General features: G+C 32.7%; 1 protein-coding gene across 1 annotated transcript in view; it reads right to left on the reverse strand.

Moving 5' to 3' along the window:
- Nucleotides 1-2431: 2431 nt before the first annotated feature.
- LOC129235123 (synaptotagmin-14-like) overlaps nucleotides 2432-21973 on the reverse strand; it is a 50266-nt gene continuing 30724 nt past the window's right edge. Inside the window, exons 7-10 of the mRNA XM_054868811.1 lie at nucleotides 17006-17163; nucleotides 10023-10212; nucleotides 5795-5910; nucleotides 2432-2629 (exon numbers count right to left, since the gene is read on the reverse strand). Coding sequence (XP_054724786.1) covers nucleotides 2432-2629; nucleotides 5795-5910; nucleotides 10023-10212; nucleotides 17006-17163 — 662 coding nt within the window. The remainder of the gene's footprint in view (nucleotides 2630-5794; nucleotides 5911-10022; nucleotides 10213-17005; nucleotides 17164-21973) is intronic.

Consider the following 21973-nt stretch of genomic DNA (forward strand, 5'->3'; position numbering starts at 1 on the left):
CTTCTATGTACTATGCACAATACAAAAGTTTCTGATAAAATGAAAGAAAAATTTTTTATATTTAAGATTTCAAGTTTGGGTCAAAGAAAGCATTATTCCTATGAATACTTGTTTTTTATTTTCTTTAGAAAATGGAAATTCTAAAGCCTAAGGTATTAGTAAATATAGGTAGGTTAACGATTATCCAGTGAAAGGTGATAAATAGTTAGAGATATTTACTCGAAACCTTTTTAAACCTAAGATTTTACTCTAATGTTTGTAGAAATAATTCAGGCTTTGAATAGATCTAACTAATGAAGAAATGACTCTACTAAATAAGACAGATGACTTCCATTTTATTCTAAACTCTAAATTTGATTAAAACTTTTCAATGAAAATAATGCTCTTAAAACAGAGCAGAATTTCATTCTATAATACTTCAAAGAGGACAATTGCAATAAACTGAAATAATATTCAAAATAAAATAATTAATGTAACTTAAGTTTAAATAGTGTACTTTGCTCTAATATGATGAAAAGAAACAATTATATGTGTCTTATAAAGAAGTTAATTCTTATGAAGAAAAACCAAAAGCAATACAAATTAAATAGTGCCTGCATATGAAATACCAATAAAAAAAACCATGAACGAGAAGCATAAAATAACGTATATAATATTTGAAGTATAATTAATGTTTGGAATAAAAATCATGAACTGAGATTACTGTTTATCTTAAGAAATAAGTTAAGAATCAGTAGACTTTAAATATCAAATACAAAGATTACTTTTAACTTCAATTCAACATAAAACTAATTGCATCAATGATGGCAATAACAACTTTTGAAATAAGCTCACAATAAGTACATAATAAAAAGAAAAAATGCATATTAAAAGTGTCTTATTGCACATAGTCTATATTAACACTGAAACTATAAGGTTCATTCAAATGAAACCAGGCCAGTGCGTCTAATTTCACATTAGATGTTGGACGATGCCATGTAACTGCATGTATGGAGATACCATCTATTGGTAGAGAGACTGGCGCATGCGCAACGCTTCATATTGCAGAGTGACAGTGTGGTTTAACGCCGAAGAGAAGATAGTCATACAAGTTATCGTCCACTATGAAACATGTCCTTTCTGACCACAAGGGCCCACTGCTTGCAGAGTTCCTGAAACGCAGAACTACCATCAACGCCTAACGTTATCAAGCCACTTTACAGAGCCTTAGACGAGCCATTAAGCCGAAACGGCCAGGCAATGTTGTCCAAAGACGTCCACAAACGGCCAATGAGGTGAAGACGACATTGCAGTAGTTTCGGTGGGAAGCATCCCCCATGCACCCTTTCACCGTGCAGACCTTTCACTGTGTGACTTTCATGTTTTTGGACCTCTTAAACAAGCCATTTGCAGACGACACACCGGATATTGCAAATATCAGGATAGACGACAAAAAAGTGTGTGACTGAGTTTAGTCCTGGATCCGATAGCAACCTACTAGCTTCTTCAAAAATGGAATTGACCATGTAGTGTCACAATGGGATAAAAGTGTCAACAGCTTTGGCAACTATTTTTGAGTTAATAAAATCGTAACTGTTCATTTAGGCTAGTGACCAGGTTTCATTTGAATGCCCCTTAAATATTAATTCATCAAAATTGAGATACGACTTTTCACTTGTGATTTCAACTTAACATTTAACACAAAGAATAGTAAAATGTGATTAAATTTTAACCACTAAGCAACATAACAAACAGTCAACCATAAACATGGTTCTTCCATGGTTTTGTCTTTATACTATCGTGGGTCTTTAGTCCTTTTTTCTTTTAAAAAAAATAAATAAATCATAAATTAATTTCTTTTGAGACAACATAATTAAATTAAGGGCTAATTATTAATGTCTGAGGAATAAGGTTCAATACTAGAAGATCGTTTGAAGAACTAATCAATATGGCCATGCTTGCAAAAATGTTGGTTACTCACAGCTCATAGAAATGAATAAAACAACCTGTTAAATTGAGAGCATCGTGCATTTCAATTATTTCAGTGGCAACCACAGAACAGGTGAATATACTAAACACTGCAAGTTTAACAAGTGCCAAGAAATAGAAGGGGGAAAAAAAGACCAACAGATGAAGTAAGAAAAGATGTTATTGAAAAGACAACTCTTCAGTCTCTAGCAAGACTCGCTCTTACGAGAATTTTGATAGAAGGAATGTGCTTAGAGAGCGGAAGATAGATTAATCGGTAGTGTCATAAAAGCACACATAGGGGTAGGTTCTGCTTGAAAATGGTGGTAGGCTGGGTGACAGTGCCCTCATGGCAGAAAGCTTCAAGTGCCCCTCAACATCAACACACAAGAGACAGGGTTGAGCACCAGTAAGGCTCTCAGAAACCTGCTGGTAGGGTGTAATAGAAAATTCCTGGAGAAAAAAGGCAATGCTCCAGTGGATGTTAAGTTTCCAAAAGTACATGCCAGCGGCACACCTGCTCCCCACGATTCTCTCGCATGTCGTTCCAGTGTGCCAGTTCCTCATCTCCGCTGCTGTTCAGACCCAGGGAAAACCAGCCAATCATCTCCTTCCGCTTCATACTGCGTTTGTTGTAGACCGATATCATCAGGGTCACGTCAGGCAACTGAAACAGGGCTACCTGCAATCAAGTAATTGAAGTTTGACTCCTTTTCCGCATTCATCGTTTGAGGCTTATGTGGTTTGAAATATGTCAGGACGATAGTTTTAATTATGCAATGTTGTAAAATCCTATTCAGCGTTCCCACTTCAAAATGGAAATCAAAATAAAGCACCCTACTTTTCTCTAACTAAGGTGATTTCTTTATTCTTGATAAATCATAATCTTTTCATAATTTATGCATTATCATCATTTTATACCTGGTTCCTGAGGATCTTAGTAACAAAAGAGAAAATACAGAAAATATAAATTTCAATTGAATGAAATTCAAAATCTAGGACAATAGCACAAATCAATATTGAGAACAAAATGCAAAAATTAAGCTTAATGCAGGGTTGAAAAAGGATCATCCAATAAAACAGGTTTAAAGACGTTTTAGGTCGACCGAAAAACACATTTCATAATACATCATCATTATTAAAGAATTAAGTAAGTAGAAATTAATCTACTTAAATATATACTACTTGAAAACCATTTCCCAAATAATCTCGTAAATATTATTTTCTCTAGCATAGCCTTTAACCAACACTTCACTTCACTGTAACCGTCTAACTGTTCACCTGTATGATTTTTCTGGAGGAAACTGACTTAAATCATATGACTGGACTCCAGTTGATAATGTTTTATGAAATGTGTTTTTTGGTCCGCCTGGAATGTCCTTGGACCTGTTTTATTGGATGAACCTTTTATTTATTTTTTATTCATTTGATTGGTTTTGTTTTAATTTTATTTTTCTCGACTGGCACGAAAATTGAACTGATGATCATGGATTAGAATTTGCACCTGGACACATAGGTAAGACTTTTGATTTTTTGCTGGCGGTACGGTGAAGAGACATTGATAGCCTGGCTTCTAATGTGCGAGACGAAACCCCAGCACTTAGTTTTAGGTCTTAGTTCAAAAAATCTGCTTTCATTTTTCACATGTGGAGCGTTTAGCCCAATGTAATCCTGAATTTTTATTTTTCACCAAAAACTTAAATATGTAAAACAATTAAAAAATTTGTTGCCTCAATACAACTTTAAAAATTCACATTTTGAATTGTTATGCTATGATCTTTTAACCTATAAAGTTGGTTCGTTTCAATATAAGAAATCCTGTTTTTGCATTTTCAGCTTCTTATATACAGAAATCTTTCAACAATCTACATCTCTCAAAAATTCACAATAATCTCTTGGAATTTTTTCCAGTTGAAGATCTTGAAATTATGTTTAGTTTCAAATTCAATCCCCCTTTTTCCAACAAAATTCTTAATTATCATGATGCGGCTAAAAATTATGAAAAATACTTAGACTTCAATTGGGACAGCTTTTTTGGAACAGGACATCCTACATTTAGTTTTAGTATAAATTTTTTGGTCTTTCGACCATAGGAAGAAATTCCCACTGCTGAAGAGTACTGGCTTCATCTCTGTCATTTATCTATGTTATAAGCTTGCCTGCTTGTTGTTTTATTATTGCATGTGGTGTGTGTGTGTGTGTGTATATATATATATATATATATATTGTGTGTATATATATATATATATATATATAGTAGAATACCTTTATAACACCAACCTATATTACGCAATTCTCTATAAACCGCACAACTTTTCCGAAGTAAACAATAGGTTTTGAAGTTTAAAAAATCCCTCTGTTTTGCCTTGCAAACAGAAAAAATGTTAGGTACATTAATTTTGAGACAGTTTTTCATCTTCCCATCATAATTCAAAGCTTTTAAATGAAAATTAGTTTCACAGTAAAAAGAAAATACCAGATGGCTCTGAAAATGCAGCTGCTATGCAAGCTATGAAGCCAGCAGAAGAGCAGGATAATTCACTTTCCTTTGATTGTGAAACATATTTATTTGTGAATAACTAATTCTATAATTAGTGCTTTACTACTCATTGCAGATAAAACCCATTCTGAAGTGCTATTATAGATGTATTCTGAATATTAGCTTCAAAATTTGTGAAACGACCTATATAACGCCAAAACCTGTCTAATGCAAAAGCTTTGGTCCCGAGGTGTGCGTTATAATGGTCTTCTATTGTGTGTGTGTGCATATATATATATATATATATATATATATATATATATATATATATATATATATATATATATATATATATATATATATATATATATATATATATACAGTCGAGCCTACTTAATGGAATAGGCAATTTGCCAGGAAAAATTATTCTAATAAGCGGGATATTCCATTATCCGGGATAAAAATAACATAAATCAACGGTGTAGTATATTAGAATTTTATTACATTAAGCGGGATATTCTATTATCCGATATTACATTAAGCGGGCTCGACTATATATATATATATATATATATATATATATATAACTTAAATAATAAAGAGCAAATTACTTTCAATTTCTGAAAAATAAAACCAAGCTACATACATTACTATATACTTTTAAATAAAATTGTTAATGGTAGTTGTGTAAGAACTAAAAAACAAAAAATTATTCTCCAAGACAGGAAAAATAATTATCAAAGGTGAGGAAGGGTATATTTGATCTAGATTTTCTACCTGGAGGTTAAAACAATTGATGTGTACATTACCAATTTACTTAATTACTTTTTGTTTGTATGTTTTACAATTTAACAAAACAGCCTCCATAGATTACGATTAGAGTTTATGCCATCAATTTTTCAATGTTATCTTAAATCGCTGTTAACATCAACCAAACATTTTTTAAAATAATACTTAAGAATTCAATAAAAATTGCTAAATCTGTAAGATTATAAAATGAAGCACAAAGCAAAACCAAAGAATATTTATAACATTTAAATCCATTGTAAAATGTTGTCAAGATCAGGGCAAATAGAATTGAAAAAAAGCTAAAAATATCCAGTTGAGTACATTTTTTCTATCTAATAACCAATTTAAAAAACCAGAAATCTGCAAATAGACAGAAAATTTTCACCCTTGTCTAACAATACCATATTTATTTTAACAAGGCACATAAAGTTTTTAATTCATACAAGAGAAATGATAAATTGTCCCTCCCCCCACCCAATTGTTAAATTTAAGCTATTTTAATCACACATTTTTCAAAACATTAACAAATTTTGTTAAACTAGTTTGTTAGAGTGCAATGAGCTAATGTATTTTACCTACCTGAAATATAAACGTTTCTTTGAACAAAGGATTGGGTTGGCCTCTGCGAACTGATGTTTTACTCCTAGCAATCTCCTGACCATTTGAAGACACAAGAGATAACTTAACATATGTATCTGAAAATGTACACAAAATAAAAATAAATTATCATGCAATTTTAAGTGAAAATAACAAAACTTTTTGCTTTCATTTGATTTAATTCATTTCCATGCCTGTGTTTCATATAGCTTGTTTCATGCTCATTAACTTTCAAGTTAACATTTTAACACTTCTCTAGCTCTAACTTCTGTCATATCCAAAAAGGGTGCAGAACATTTTTAGAAAATTAACTGATATCAGGTGGTCGGGTATTGTAGGTAATAAGCTCAAAAGTAAAATGAGTGAAATATACATCATAGATCAAAGAGCTCTGCCACAGAAAAGAAGCAGTTGATTATTTGGATGAAACCATCAAAGAATTTAAAATAGATCAGAAGAAGAAAGGGACTTTTCAAAAAGAAAATTCCCTTTTCTTTTAAAAGTTGGGACAGAGGAGTATATGCTACTAAATTGTGGGTTAAATCCATAATAATACCACATTTTATTATGTGTTTATTAGAAATTTGTGTAAAGTGTGCATATGTTCTACAAAAAAAATTTCACACAGCTGGAAGTTCATTGCAGAACATTTTCTTCCAACTTGCATATTTTTGTACTGTAATCAGGATTAACATAATGAATTTGTGTATGTTTTTAGATAATTAATGAACTACTTGATAAAATGTAAAAACAAAAAATTCAAACCAATTAAACTACCGTATTTTCCTGCATATTAATCGCGGGCGGCCTATAATTCGCAGGTCCTAAAATCAGCCTGAAGCGAAAAAAAAGCTTTGTATAATCCGTGGCGGCGTATAATCCGCGGATAATACGATGTAAAAAAATAAAGTTTATATTTAACATACCATTTGAGCAACTAAACTAAAAACTTTAAAGGCATAATCAAAATTAATCTGCAATATAATCTAAAATATTAAGATTTCTTCTTGAAATCTTGATTATAGTATGCTAATTACTTGAAAAACAAGGAGTCAAGACAATGGAGCAAACAGTTTACTCTTGTGCAAATGGCTTCCTATTTAACTGTATTCTTGCTTATTTTACACAGGGTATCTGCTACTTTTCGAGTTTTGAAATCCATGACTTTCCCTGACTTTTCATGACTTCTGCCCGTAGCTTTCCATGACTCACGTTCTTCAAATCCATGACTTTCCATGACTTACGCAAGTTACTTCATTTGACAATGACATCAAAATTGCGCATAAATATAAATAGAGACTATAAAGCAGTATAACTTTGTTTTAGGAAAATATCCTTTTTATCTCAGCTATGTAAATAAATCTAAACAAAAGCAGCAAAAAATATTCAACTAAATATGTATATGAAAAATGCAACAATTTATTGAGACAAAAAATAAGTACGAGAATTTAAGAACATTTAAAATCTAAAATAACCCATTATCTCCCCAAAGTGCAGTGTGAAATTGTAAAATACAAATTTAGTAAATGCATTCATACATTAAACAGAAAAAAAAAACTTCAAAATACTCAATTCCAGAATCATCATGGCAAAAGATAAGTTAGTAACAAATCTGAATACGATCGGTATAATTATTCAATTGCAATGTACAAAAGCAAGCTTACCATTAAATATAGAAACTTCAAACTACTATTTCTACTGTTTATGTGTGTTTTTTTAAACATTGTAGAAAAGCTATGATACGAAAAAAAAATCCCCAGTCTCTGGAATGCGAAAACATACGATAGTCCTGAGCGCGAAATCCATGACCAACAGTCAGTTTCCATGACTTTTGGACATTTTACACTGAAATCCATGACTTTTCATGACCAATTTCGATCATGTTCGAAATCCATGACTTTCCATGACTTTCCATATGCGCGGACACCCTGTTTACATGGCCTGAATCGCATAAGAGGAACATTCAAGCAATGTAAAATAACCAACATACAGGCAGGCAGCGAGAAAGAACGTGCAAGCTTTGTAAAATAAACAATATTCAGTCGGCGTACGGTCTCTATCGGTGAGTGTGAATCCTACTGTAAATATTGAGGTTCAATGCGTTGGTGTTAAGAAAAGAAAATCACAGATAATCCGAGGCAGCGTATAATCTGCACCTCATAAATTTTGCCTTTTTTAACAGATAATCCGCGGATTATATGCAGGAAAATACGGTAGATGAAAGAGAGCATGCCTTGGACCATTAAGAGTTATATGAAAGGTACATCCAGGGAAAAAAAAAAGCCCAGTGAGAGTAAAAACATGAAAGTGGACCATAGGCAGAAGGAACGGTGGTGGTTGTTAATAGGGATGTAAAATTCTTTGCAATAATGTTATGGAGGATATTCTTATACGAAGGAGAATATTGAAATATATTCTTCTAAACTGAATTACAATAGCAACGCAACATTGCATTCGTTAGATGTTGATGAATATTTAAATACAAATGTGACAACCAACAACAGGGTCTGGGCCCATTAGTCATTAGGGTGGTCTTCGTCAGTTTATTAGTCCCCAATGAAGATCAATAGCCTTCTTAAAGCTGTCCTCCCTCTTGCTCATTACCATTTCTTCCTGTAAGCTGTTCCAAGTGCCAACGACCCTACTAAAGCAGTAGTTTTTCCTGATTTTCAGGTTAGCCTGAGATTTGAATAGCTTAAAACAATGACCCCTCGTCCTGCTTTCTGTGCAAAAATTTAACCCACTAACATCTTTCATTTTGATAAATTTAAACAAGTGAATCATGCCCCCTCTGACTCTCCTTTGCTCCAGGCTATACATTTTAAGCCTATTAAGTCTGGTATCATAATCTAAATCTGAATGTCCCCTCACTAGTCTAGCAGGGGCGGATCTAGAGGGGGGCCATGGGGTCCATGGCCCCTCCCAAAGCCTTGTGTGATTGTAGGAATTTTTCTAAGAAAAAAAAAAGAAAAAATATTATGAGAAGATAACAAAATTTAACACATGTGTTTTACCGAAAATGAAGTATAGGCCTTATTTGGGAGTTAAATTTTATCCTTAAAGCAAAACTTTTATTTCCAAAAATTTTCTCCATCTTTTACATCATTTCTTGATTCCAACTACAGACATTTGGACAATCTCTAAATGCTGCTGTTCTCAGAGTATACATATTGTTCACAAGACCAAAGAGAGCCTAAATTTTCGTTTTTATGGTTTTAATTTCGAAACTAGGACGAGAACCCCCTTTTCCCATGCGTTTTCACAAATGCCTTGACATTTGGAAAAAATGTCAACGAAAACTAACTTATCCAGCACATATCACTTAACTTGCTTAATAGCAACTTAAATGAAATTTTTTGGGACTTCATTTACAAACGATTTTCGATAGGACCCCTCCCTCTCTAGTTTATATCGTGATGGTAGCTTTAAAAGGAGGTTTTTGGAGGAGCTCACGAATCTACCATCCCTTCCAAAAATATGTATAAATATAGTTAAAAATCGAATTTTTAGAGCCTCAAAGGCAAAATATTTCCAGGAAGGAAGGATTCTAAGCACCTTCACACTTCCTTTAATGCAAGCAAACGTTACCTAAAGATGCATTTTTAGGCTGGACAGCTAAAGAGTTAGGGAAGAGCACTCCTCCTCGTCTAACTTCTCAATGTATAATGACAGAATATTTTGGTTTCTAAGCTTTATTTTCAAAAAGTATTTTGGGACCAGCGCCCAAAACCTGACCTTTCTTCATACATCATCAAAAATAGACAAAATGCGTTTTTAGTTTCCTAATTTTCAAAAATTACTCGGAAATTTAAATTTTGAAACATTTTCGAGGGAGATTCCTAAATCCACCTCGTCACCTAATGTCTCGATGCCTCGAAAATTGAGTTTTTAAAACTTCATTTTAATAAAATTTCTGCGGGGAGTTCGGAGTTTGTTCAAAAATTTCGGATGGCCCCTCCCAAAGCAATCGGCTGGATCCGCCACTGTAGTCTAGTAACCCTTCTTTGAACCCTTTCCAACACAGAAATATCTTTCTTATGATAAGGAGACCAAAACTGAACAGCATACTCCAAATGAGGATGCCAAATGAGGAATTTGTGAAATGTAACATTCATTTATTTCCAAAATGAACAAATATTACATTTCCTAAATTAATCACTGCCTTATATGTGTCATTAAAACTTGACTATGTTATAAGAACCTTACTGACCTGGAGCTCTATTCATCGAAACATTCCGAAAATGACTCCCCTTGTTGATTTCCACTGAAAGACGGCCTGTAGTTCCATTGTATGCCAGCCCAAGTAACAACTCTGGCAATCCACCATGTTGCATTGATTGTGTTGAACCTGTGCTATCACTTCTTGCTAGGCTTGTAACATCTGCCTTTGAGTCTGAATGCTGGAATTCAAATTTAATGCATTATATCAGGAAACCAGAGCTTTCTTTTAAAACTAATTATTAAATACATATTGAATCACATTCAGATACAATTAACAAGCGAGTAATAGACCATGTTTCAAAATAGCAAAAATATAAATTAGGGATGCAAAAATTAGAATATAGATTATAACATTTACTATAAAAGATTCAAAGTTTCATTAGTCATTTAGTTTGTAACACAAGACAAATAAGGGTTAAATTTTAGCATTCAGCTTTTCAATTCCCATAAAAACGCATACTACTGCACTGTCGTGCTAAGTACAGATGTGGTATTTGCAGATTTTATAAAAACTGAGTCATTGTTATTGTCATTGGGTGGTCATTAGTAATTTAGTTTACCTAAATCTCAAGTTTTTGGTGATTATTAAATACGAAATATTAAAAAAAGCTTTTGGAATAAAGTAGTAACTGCACATTTGTAGTTTGCTAAGGATATTTGAATGTAAGTGAAAAATTCTAAGCATTAAAGTGGTATCTGCAGTTACCCTTTTTTTCCTTTAGTATTTATGTAGATACAACTTTTATGCTTTAGTAACGCAGAATTTAATAATATAACAGTTCATTGTAACAGAGTACTAAAGTTTAGTTTACCTTTTAATTGAATAGTTGATATAGAGCAATAATAAAAACTGATACTACCTTGCCTAAAGGTTCGTGTAAATATTTAACTTTTTCCTTTTAAATGATTATTTACAATGCCCAATCTTAAAATTGAAATCCACGTAAAATATTAATATCTGATTCTTTTCTGCAAAAAAAAAAGGGAGAAAACATTTCATCTTACAGCCAATTTTTTTTTTTGCCAAAGTATCATCTGCTGTTAAAACTATCTTCACACTCAGAATGAATAGAAAATTATTGTCTAATGTAAATGAGATTGTATAAACTTTCATACTTATTCCATTCATCCATTTTTGTTTTAAAACTATTAACTATCGTCTGGCTGGCAAAACTAACCAACATGCTCCGTTAATAAATATAGAGAACAGAAATATATTATGGTTTACGCAGTTCTGAAAGTCTAAAACTGTTGAAGATAGTGTTTATTTTCGGAAGACACATTGTGTTATATTTGTAAAGGGTGTCCCAAAATTAATGCAAGATTTGAATTTTCCGCCATTTTTGCAGTAAATTGTTGGCAACCGTGAAAAAAGAACAATTTGACAGCTGAGCGTTTAGGGTTATTAAAAATGGAACGTGATATGATACACACACAATAACGCGTTTTTATTATTGAACAATTATTTCAATGAAAGTTGAGGCTGGTGAAGCAGAACTGTTATTGGCGCTCGATATCGCAACACGGTAATGCACGGGTGGTTGTGGGCTTATTGACATAGACCTTTGACTTAACCCCATAAGAAGAAATCAAATGACGTTAAATCACACGATCTAGGGTACCAATTCTGATCACCGAAAGGAGAGAGTACACGACCAAGAAATACCTCATGCAGTAATTGAATTGTTTCACTAGCTGTATAGTAGCATATAACACACACCATTTTTACTAACGCTTAACTCTCAGCTGACAAATTGCGCTCTTTTCATGGCTGCCAACAATTACAGGCAAAAAGTGGTGGCAAATTCATATCTTGCGTTAATTTTGGGACACCCTTTATTTACAAAATAAAGCAACAGCAAAGACTGCAAGACCAAAGAAAGAAGTTTTCAGTATTATTTAATCATACATTGAGCGCGTTTTACTAAGCCATTATCGTCATATCTGTGCAGATACTAGAGATGAGTTCGAAACCCACCCGAGCCCGAAAACTTGTAATCGAGCCACCCGAGCCTGGATGATATTGTCTTGGACCAAAATCCGAGCCCAAGGGAAGCTTTCTTGTATCAAAACTTGAGCCTTCTACAGTTTGACATAATTTAATGAAATATCAGTCTCTGCTGTAACAACTAAGTATGGTTACTGCAACTGCAATTGGTAAAAAATGTTTTTTTTTTAAATCTCTCTGTTAATGAAAAATGTTATGTTAAATATCCTTCATAAACAGAAGTTTCTTAATTTTCTCAAATTGCTCACTTCAAATGTATTACTGTATGACATAATGAAATTAATCACAAAAAAAACTTTTTTTAATAAGGGTTAATTAATCAATTTATCTTTTTTGGTTAAATGTCCATTGATTGAACTGATTTAAATGTTCGTCTCTCTCTCTTTCTCTCACTGCATGATAATGTATATTTGCTTTGAATTTGTTTGGAGATTGACGATTGAATATCTTAGCTTGAGTCCGAGCCCAAAACTTATTTTCGGTTCTACAGCCTGAGCCCACTTCGGGCCCAGGCTGATACTCCTAAATATGACTAGTAATTGTCACTTACGATGAAATTAACCTAGTATATGAGAACGTTTTTGAAGAGAGAATTTGTCGTAGCTACATTCATTAATTTTATGTAAAGACTTTTACAAAAAATATGCACTTGTGTGGGTTAGATCAATCATTTACAAAACGACTAGTGGGAGTTGAACATTAAGATAGGTCACAAATCAAAGAAACAAGTTGTAAAACTTTAATTGTGAATTTCTCATTTTGAGCGCCATTGCAGATACGACATTTGCGCTTAGCATGGCAATGCATTATCTTCCTTTTTCCCCTGCTTAGCTCTACTATTATGTGTTAAGCAAAGAATTTTCTGAGCATACAAAACAATTCATACAAATACATTACTTAAACACATCTGCGGTCAATAGCAATTATATTACAATTCGTCTAAAATAAAGAATGTAAGGATCCTACAAAAGTAAAGCAAGTAAAACTTGTTCTGGCATTGACTCCACTAACTACTCTTATTAAACCATAAAGAATGATTTTTTAGAAAACAAACATTCATTTACAAAAATTTGATAAGGATTTTTAATTCATTTTATACAAATGCAAGTCTAATTAATGGTGTCAAATTTTATAAAATACAATGTCATCAGGTTAATAAATGCAGAATACGTGAAAAATATACAAGTCAACATGACTAATATAATGTTTACTAAAACTATAAAGTGATTAAAAATTTGCAAAAAGACTCAATTTGCACAAAGTAAGCATAAAATTAATGATTTTTTTTTAACATTCATTTAGAAGAAAGATGCATAAAAAAAATTTCACTCATTCATTAACTAAATTAAATTTAGTTTTTTTTTGTTAATGCTGTCATTAAACACTAAAAATTAGTTTTAAATAACTTAAATTTTCAAAATTCTGCTTTTCCTTTCCTAAAAAAAAATACTATTTACCTTTCAAGTTCCTTACACTTTATCAGGCAAAAACAAATTCTTAGATTTTTTTTAATTGCCTTACCCTATAAAAATATTTTCTAAGGTCTATTTGGGAAAATACTTACTTAAGTGTTATGGTATAATGTTTGTTCTATTTCATATCAAAATCAGAAGAGACTATTTCTGTTAGGTATTGCTACTTAGCTACTAGGTTCATTAAATTGATAGCAAAATAAATGGAGGAGAATTGGGAAGAATGGGACAGCTCTTTATTTATGCAGAAATAAAATGAGAGGAAAAAATCATATTCCAGCTTGTCCAGCAGGTTAGAATCAAGCCTTGAGTCTAAAACTGCTATGACTACTTGACCGGCTAGAAATATTTTTTTCATTTTTATTCTGGCACATAAATACAGCTGTCCCATACCTTTCAGTTCTACCCTACCCTAGATCCTTTTAAGTACTCTTTTTAATTTTTCCTTTAAAAAAAAAACAATTTCAACCTTTTTCCAAGTTTATCCCTCCGAGTCAGAATCCTTTACGCTAAGACTACAGAATTTTCAATGTACAGTAAAACCTGTAAAGTTGACCACCCTTGTAAGTTGACCACTTTGTTCAGGCACGGAATCAGCTCTTATTATAAAAATCAACCTCTGTAAGTTGACCACCTGTTTATGTTGACCACTAAAGTAGTGCACCACAAGTGGTCAACTTACACAGCTTTCACTGTACTTGTTTCTTCCTTCATTACATAGGGGAAACCCGGGCAACGTGAATACCTTAAGCTTTCCTTGCTTACTGTCGTTTAGTTATAACTGGTGAAATTGAAACAAATATTTATAATCACTCTTCATTTAATGAACTTACGTAATGCAATAACGGTTGTCCTTAATATTAATAAAACTTTTAGATATAAGACCAGTTTTCAACAATGGCATGAATATCCACTTTGCCCGACACCCCGGGTAAAGTGGATTCAGTACTAGGGCAAAGCGAACAACAACATTTTTTGTCATAAAACTAAACATTAAAAATAAAATAACTATTGAATATTAAAGGAACAAATTCAAAAAACATTTTTTTTTTTGCTACAATGCTAATTATTGTAGTTACAAACAAAGAAATTGAACTTAAAAATGAAATAAACTTTGAAAATTAAAGGAACATATTAAAAAACATTTTTTTGCTACTGTGCTAATTACTGTAGTTATTACAAATAAAAAAAATGAACTTAAAAATAAAATACACATTGAAAATTAAAGGAACACATTAAAAAACATTTTTGCTACGCTACTAATAATTGCAGACAAAAAAATTAAACTAAGAAAAATCAACATCCAAAATTATAGGAGCATATTAATAAAAAAAAACATTTTCCTGCTACATTACTAGTCATTGCAGTTATCGCAAATAAAATTCATCACCATTTTCGAATGCTGAACACTCTTCCTGACACTAGAGTATGAACATGACATTGTGTACAGTTTTTTGTCGGCGGATCATCTTTTTCAATTTACATTTCACCACAGAAAATGCACCTTAAATCTTCAAATTTCTTTCCTTCTATCTTTATATTATCCTATTTTGCAGTTTTATGTATTGTGGCAGAAATATTTGATTTAGTCTTTTTGATAGTAGTCATTTTAACAGTCCTTTGAGAAGCTTTAGTCGAAACATCTAGTGACTTAATGATCTCTTTCTTGCTTTTTCAAATTTTTGTTTCTAATCTTCCTTTACTGGAGTTCTTGTCAGGAGTGTAGATCTTTCTATCTTGTTGTTATTGGTTTAGCAGACTGAGGAATAGCTCGTAGAGACTACAGTAGTTCTTAGAATATCCAGGTTTGGATGAAGCGACGAGAACATGCCTTGGACACCAAGGGAGTCTCCCCCCTCCCCTATGAGAGATTTCAGACCCCACGAGAGTATAAGAACTGTCTTCAATGGTAGCATTATCTTGAGATCACAAAATTAAAGGACTTCAAGGTTTGGATGAAGTGAACTGTCATGACCGGGCAAAGTGAATATGGTATCCACTTTGCCCAATCCGCTTTGCCCTTAAGGTACATTTTTGAGGTTATCCCAAATTACTAAAAAAACAGAGCATCTAAACTCGCCGTCCACGGATAGTTGAAAGCTACATTATCATGCGTAAAATCCTACTCATAACAAAGATCCTGTCACAAATAGTATTAAAGTTACAAGTTATTAGTATTTTCAATTAGCACAAATGATGAAAATATATGCATTCTCAACTATAATATGTGCTCACTTTAAACTGAATTAAATCTGATAGAATATATCTGAAATATTTATGCACAATTACAATCAGCTTTTTACATAAAATGACACACACTTTTTTGTTGATTACGTGAAACTAAAGCACCAAGACTTATTAAATACCAATAAGCATTAATTTAATATCAAGCCATCAGATTCCAATTAAGCTTTAGTTAAAATCCTTAAAAACAATCTTTTTTGTTCAACTCTGTTTCACTTAAAGAAATCCAAACAATCTTAATTTAACGTGTTCTTTTAACGATACAAACTGTATTGCAAAAATCGAAACAGGAAGGAAAAAGAGATTTATTACAATTCGAAAACTCACCCATGTGACGGAAAAAAGTCCAACAAAATAAACATAATTAGTCGCACATCCTAAATGTACCCAAATATGAGGCCGGTGAATGATAAACTTACACTTCAATCAATAAACATTACTAAAGAAACATTTTTCATATGCCGAAAAGAGTTAAGAACGTTGAATGTGAAAAAATAAGAAAGGACAGACGATAAATGTCCGAATAGAGCAACCAATTTTAAACTAATTAAAAATGAAATTCTAGATGGAAACGTTGTTTTAAGATTTGGACAGCAGCCAAAAAAATCTCTTTTGACACAATTATTAGAATTTTATTTGCTCACGCATATGCAAAATGGCAACAGGAAAGAAATAAAAATTAATGAATAACGTTATGTTAATTAACGTTTTAATTAATATCTCCACTAATTAAAGTCGAACAATTACGAGATTGGTCCTATTGTTTTCTTTGGAAAATTTCTAATTGATCGGTATCTTGTTCGACTCCCGATTCGCAGTGGTTCTCTAGAAGATCGATCTTCAGACAGACAGACAGACAGACAGACGGACGGACGCGAACAGATTTTAATATTATAGTGGATGAACAAAACACTTAGCTCTACAAATTAATATTATTTTCTCAAAAACATACTTTGTCCGTTCATTGGCGGACTCGTCCAGACGTGTTTGCTGCACACGGAGCAGGACTTCTGCTACGACAACGTGGCTGCTGGTCAACGAACAATTTGGGAGTTACAGGCAATATTCGCTTTGCCCGGGGTATCCACTTTACCATGGTCTCCCCTAATGTAACTTTTTTTGCAAGCAATAAAAGAAAATATTAAACATAACTTCTTTTTAGTCACTGAATGAGTGAAAATAATCAAAAGTTTATCATGTAAAAAAACCCACAAGAAGTTCCAGGAAAAATATCAATATGAAACTTACTGCAATATTTGATCTTGGCTCTAAGGTCAACCATAAAGTAGTTTGCTGATCCATGCGGATTGCAGAGAAGGGAACAATGCATTCACCAATGAGATGTTCACGTCTCATTCTTTCACATCCATTCAAGCGAAATCTTACTCCCATGCTATTTAGCTCTTCTATAAGCATTAAAGCATGGAAAAACAAAATTAGAGCTTCAAAGAATTTATGCTCAAATTTTTCAACAACAAAGCTTTAGAAAACAGGGTTCATACTCAATTTTAGAAATTAAATGAAGGAGTTTTGGAGGAGTTTTGAAGGAGTAAAATGAGAATTTGAAGGAGTATTTTTGGGTCATCCTTATATATATATAAATTTGTCACTTTTTTTCAACAGATTTGAACCCCTTCCCCTTTGCCACACATTACCTATCTCCTTCCCTTGTCACGTCCTATTTTTCTTAAATATATTGTTATAATAACTGTGTGATGTCACTTTTTGCCACCCTCTTTTCCCTTTGTCACAATTTCTTGAACCCGTCTCCCCTCAAGGCATGACATCACTTGCGGATGACTCTTTTTACAATGTCAAAACTGCAATTTACTAAACAATTGCTCTTTTAACAAAATCAATTAATATATTACATCTACTAATGTATTTTTCAGTATTCAAATATTGAACAAGCTGACTTTTGCTACTGAGGGTGCGGTAGAGTTAAAAGCAATAATCATAATACTTGACAAAATAGCCAAGCACCATTAAAGCATGATTTAATTCACTTATGAAATGTCTTAGTCATCAAATAATATTTTCACATTCCACTTTTACGACTTCTAGAACCAATTTATAAATCACTTTATGCAAAAAAATATATCAAATTACTACATTAAAATCGCTCTTATACCTTCGCACATGTGACAAAGTTAAGTTGTCGATCGAAGTATTTTAAATTACTGTCATAGAGGACGATTATGTAGTCTTTACCTAAAAAAGAAGGAGTTTTGAAGGAGTTAAAACCAAAATGAAGGAGTTTGAAGGGCCCTTCAAAAAAATTTCATAAATGAAGGAGTATTGGAGGAGTTTTGAAGGAGCGTACGAACCCTGGAAAACTATATTGATTTTATATTTTCACTTCCTTTTACAAAAAAGGAAGTATTGCATTTGCGAAAAAATTTTCACTCAAAAATGAGTTTTAGTTTCCATTTTGCTCACCCCCGAATGAATGTTGGGTTTTTTTCGAATCGACCACACGTGGATAAGTGCCTAAGAACGTATAGGCATGCAAAATAACCATTTTGTCGATTCATGAGAAAAAAACAACGAGTCTCCTTGTGACGTCTGTATGTATGTGCATATGTATGTTGCATAACTCAAGAACGGTCCTAGAAAGTTGAAATTTTGTACGTAGACTCCTAGAGGGGTTTAGTTGTGCATCTCCCTTTTTGGTTGCATTTGGATGCTCCAAAGGGGGTCTTTTGTTAATCATTGTTAATTTCGATGTAAACTCAAGTGGTGTTATAATTTGGCGGACACTTGGCGATATATCACCAGTCTTTTGGCTGCTAAGTTTTGTTGCCAACTTGGTGAAAATTTGGCGTTTTTTTTTCTTTTAATCTGGTTTTAATTTGGCCACTGTTGGTGACATTTAGAGAGTAAACTATTGAATCACATTAAAACTGCCAATAATGAGAAAATGACATTAAATTGGAGTAAAAGGAAGTCATGTGATGCACACATCAGCTCATTTTTTAAATGTAGTATGTGTGACGGCACCAGTAACAGACAAGGGTCCCGTAACACAGTCGTAAGTTTGATATTAAATAATGAGAATTTTAGGCGAGTTCAACCGATGTTGCCGTGACCCATGAATACGGTGCAACCAAATACTGTTATCAGAGTGAATTTAACGTGGCAGTTGGTATCAGGGGCGGATACAGACTGCCATTTTAGGGGGGGTCATGCTGGAGAATCCCCCCCCCCCCATGAGCGATTTTACGGTTTACATACTAAAAATTTTTGAAACTGCTTGTGGGTCAATAAAAAGCACCATATCGGTAAGAATAAAGTACTTAGTAGAGCATGAACGTTATTAATTAATTTTATAAGCAATGAAACAAAGAGCAATGTTTTAAATATTTACTTTAAAAACAATAATGAATTGAAAATATTACTAAAACCGTTTACATTTTATTCATCATGTGCTTGAACACAATGGGAACGGATAATATTGTCGGGGGGGGGGGGGGGGTCATGACCCCCGTGACCCTCCCCTTGTATCCGCCACTGGTTGGTATTTGAAAGGCAGTGGTGGAAGGTTCTGAACAGTCACCACGAGGTCTGTCAGTGTTTCATGTTCATTTGAATTTAATAAAGCTTTAGATCTAAAAATAAAGAACTTTTGCACATTCTAAAGAGAAAAGGGGAATTCTGCCCATTACTCATCCTTTCCTCATCCTGTCTGTTGCTGTGTATCATCATTATTTTTTTTGTATGTTACTGGGGGTCGGACCTTTTTTCGAAATCAAGCAAATAAAAATAGAATTAACCAATTCATAGGATCCAGAAGCAGCCAAACGTTAAAAGAGATTAGAACAGTTAGTAATCCAACGTTGTGAAGCACAAAAATTGCAAAATTATTGCAGACACGTGTTTCGGTGTTACAAGGAACACCTTTTTCAATGCTAAGAAGTGTGAGCTTCTGGATGAAAAGTCATCCGAGAAAGTAACATGGTGGAACAGGAGATAGTATAAATATCAAAAAATAGAAATTAAACAAAAACAAAAAAAGATAAAATGATACCTGGAGGCATAATTTATTATATAATTCCATCAGGAAAAAACCGTTAAGTAATAAATTTTCCAAGAAAACCCATAAACAATGCAAAAAGTCCAAAAATTAAACCACTCTGCATAAATTAGCAAAAAATTTACAGCGGGAGAAACTATGTATGGAAGCAATGTATCAAATGGAGAAATGCAGGAAAAACAAAGTGAAGGTATAAACATATTGGAATTAGTTAATCACAAAACGAAATAAGAAAGCAAAAAATGAAAAAACTAAAAGTAAGAAATGTACGACGTATACATAAAAGTAATAGAGAAACTAAACCAATTTTAACAAAGGAGTTCACACAGAAGAAAAATAGGGAATTGCAGTAAGATCGTTAACTAAATTAGAACGGTTCCTCAGGATGTGGAAAGATTCCCAAAAATCAAGATGTAACGAATTGGGCATTTTTGTATAATTTGATAAGAGTTAAAATCAAAAGAGTGATTCGATTCCCAACAGTGTTTTATTTGTTAGTTAAAAGAGATGTAATTGCGTGAGAGAAAAATAGTTTGAAAAGTCTAAATACATTAAAAGGCTCAGAAAATTGAGTTAACCTGATTGTGATGTCATAACATGTCTGTTAATGGTGCCCTTACCTTACTTACATTTAATGCTAATAACAATTATTTTTTTAGCAGTGTACTATATCAAATGTACTGCAATGGACATATGAGACAGTAAATTTTGAGTTTTAAATAGAGGTCTAAGCTTAAAAATTTAAATATCAAAGATGGTGAAGGAAAAACAATTTATTTCTCTGTGTGGATTTGACATTGAAATCTCAATACCAACCAAGTGTTGTTTCATTCTATGTCATTTTTTAATTTAGGTCATATCAAACACTCATAAAACCTTAAATGTGTTTTATGATTGCATGAACGTGTTTACTAAAGTTAAACATTGCAATTTTCATATAAAAGTAAACAAATCAACATAAATGAAGTCAATTCAAAAAGATTATTTTGAATCCATTACTTTTTTAATGAAATTGGTGGAGTAAATTTAATACAGCGTTCGTACTCAATTTCAGTAATTAAATGAAGGAGTTTTGGAGGAGTTTTGAAGGAGTAAAATGAGGATTTGAAGGAGTACATACTAATGGGCTGTCCTGAAATGTTGTCGCATTTTTTTTTCAACATCTTTGACCCCCTACCCCCTTTGTCACAAACTTCATCTTACTCCCCCTCTTGTCACCTGTCATTTTTATAAACATATTGTTACAATAACTGTGTGATGTCACTTCTCGTCACCCTCTCTCTTCCTCTTGTCACAATTTCGTGAACCAGTCTCCCCCTCAAGGCATGACATCACTTGTGGATGACCCATTTTACAATATTATAACTGCCATTCGCTAAAAAATTATGTTTTTAACACAATCACTTAATATAGTACAGTAGAAGACCGTTATAACGCACACCTTGGGACCAGAGCTTTTGCGTTATACAGGTTTTTGCGTTATATAGATCATTTCAAATTTTGAAACTAATATTCAGAATATATCTATATAGTAGCACTTCAGAATGAGTTTTATCTGCAATGAGTATTAAAGCACCAATATTACAATTAGTTGTCCACAAATAAATATGTTTCACAATCAAAAGAAAGTGCATTATCCTGCACTTCTGCTAGCTTCATGGTTTGCATAAAAGCTGCATTTTCAAGAGCCATCTGGTATTTTCTATTTACTGTAAGTACTAATTTTCAATTTAAAAGCTTTGAAATAAGATGGAAAGATAAAAAACATTCTAGATTTAATTTGCCTAACAATTTTTACTTTTGCAAAGCAAAAACAGAGGAATTTTTTAAACTTCAAAACCTATTGTTTACTTCTGAAAAGTAGTGCGGTTTATAGAGAATTGTGTTATACAGGTCGGCGTTATAACGGTCTTCTACTGTACATCTATTTATGTATCTTTAAGTAATAATTAGAGAAACCGACTTTTGCAGCTGAGAGTGTGGTGGAAGGAAATGCAATAATCATAAAACTTGAAAAATAGACAAGCCCCCATTTAAGCATGGTTTACTTCAATTATGAAATGTCTTAGTCATCTAATAATATTTTCACCCCTTCATCACCCTTATACCTTCGCCCTTGTGACAAAGTTAAGTTGTCGATCAAAGTATGTATTTTAAGTTACTGTCATAGAGGAAGACTATGT

The sequence above is a fragment of the Uloborus diversus genome, chromosome 2 (genome assembly GCF_026930045.1).
Source record: "Uloborus diversus isolate 005 chromosome 2, Udiv.v.3.1, whole genome shotgun sequence".
In the NCBI taxonomy this organism is placed as follows: Eukaryota; Metazoa; Arthropoda; class Arachnida; order Araneae; family Uloboridae; genus Uloborus; species Uloborus diversus.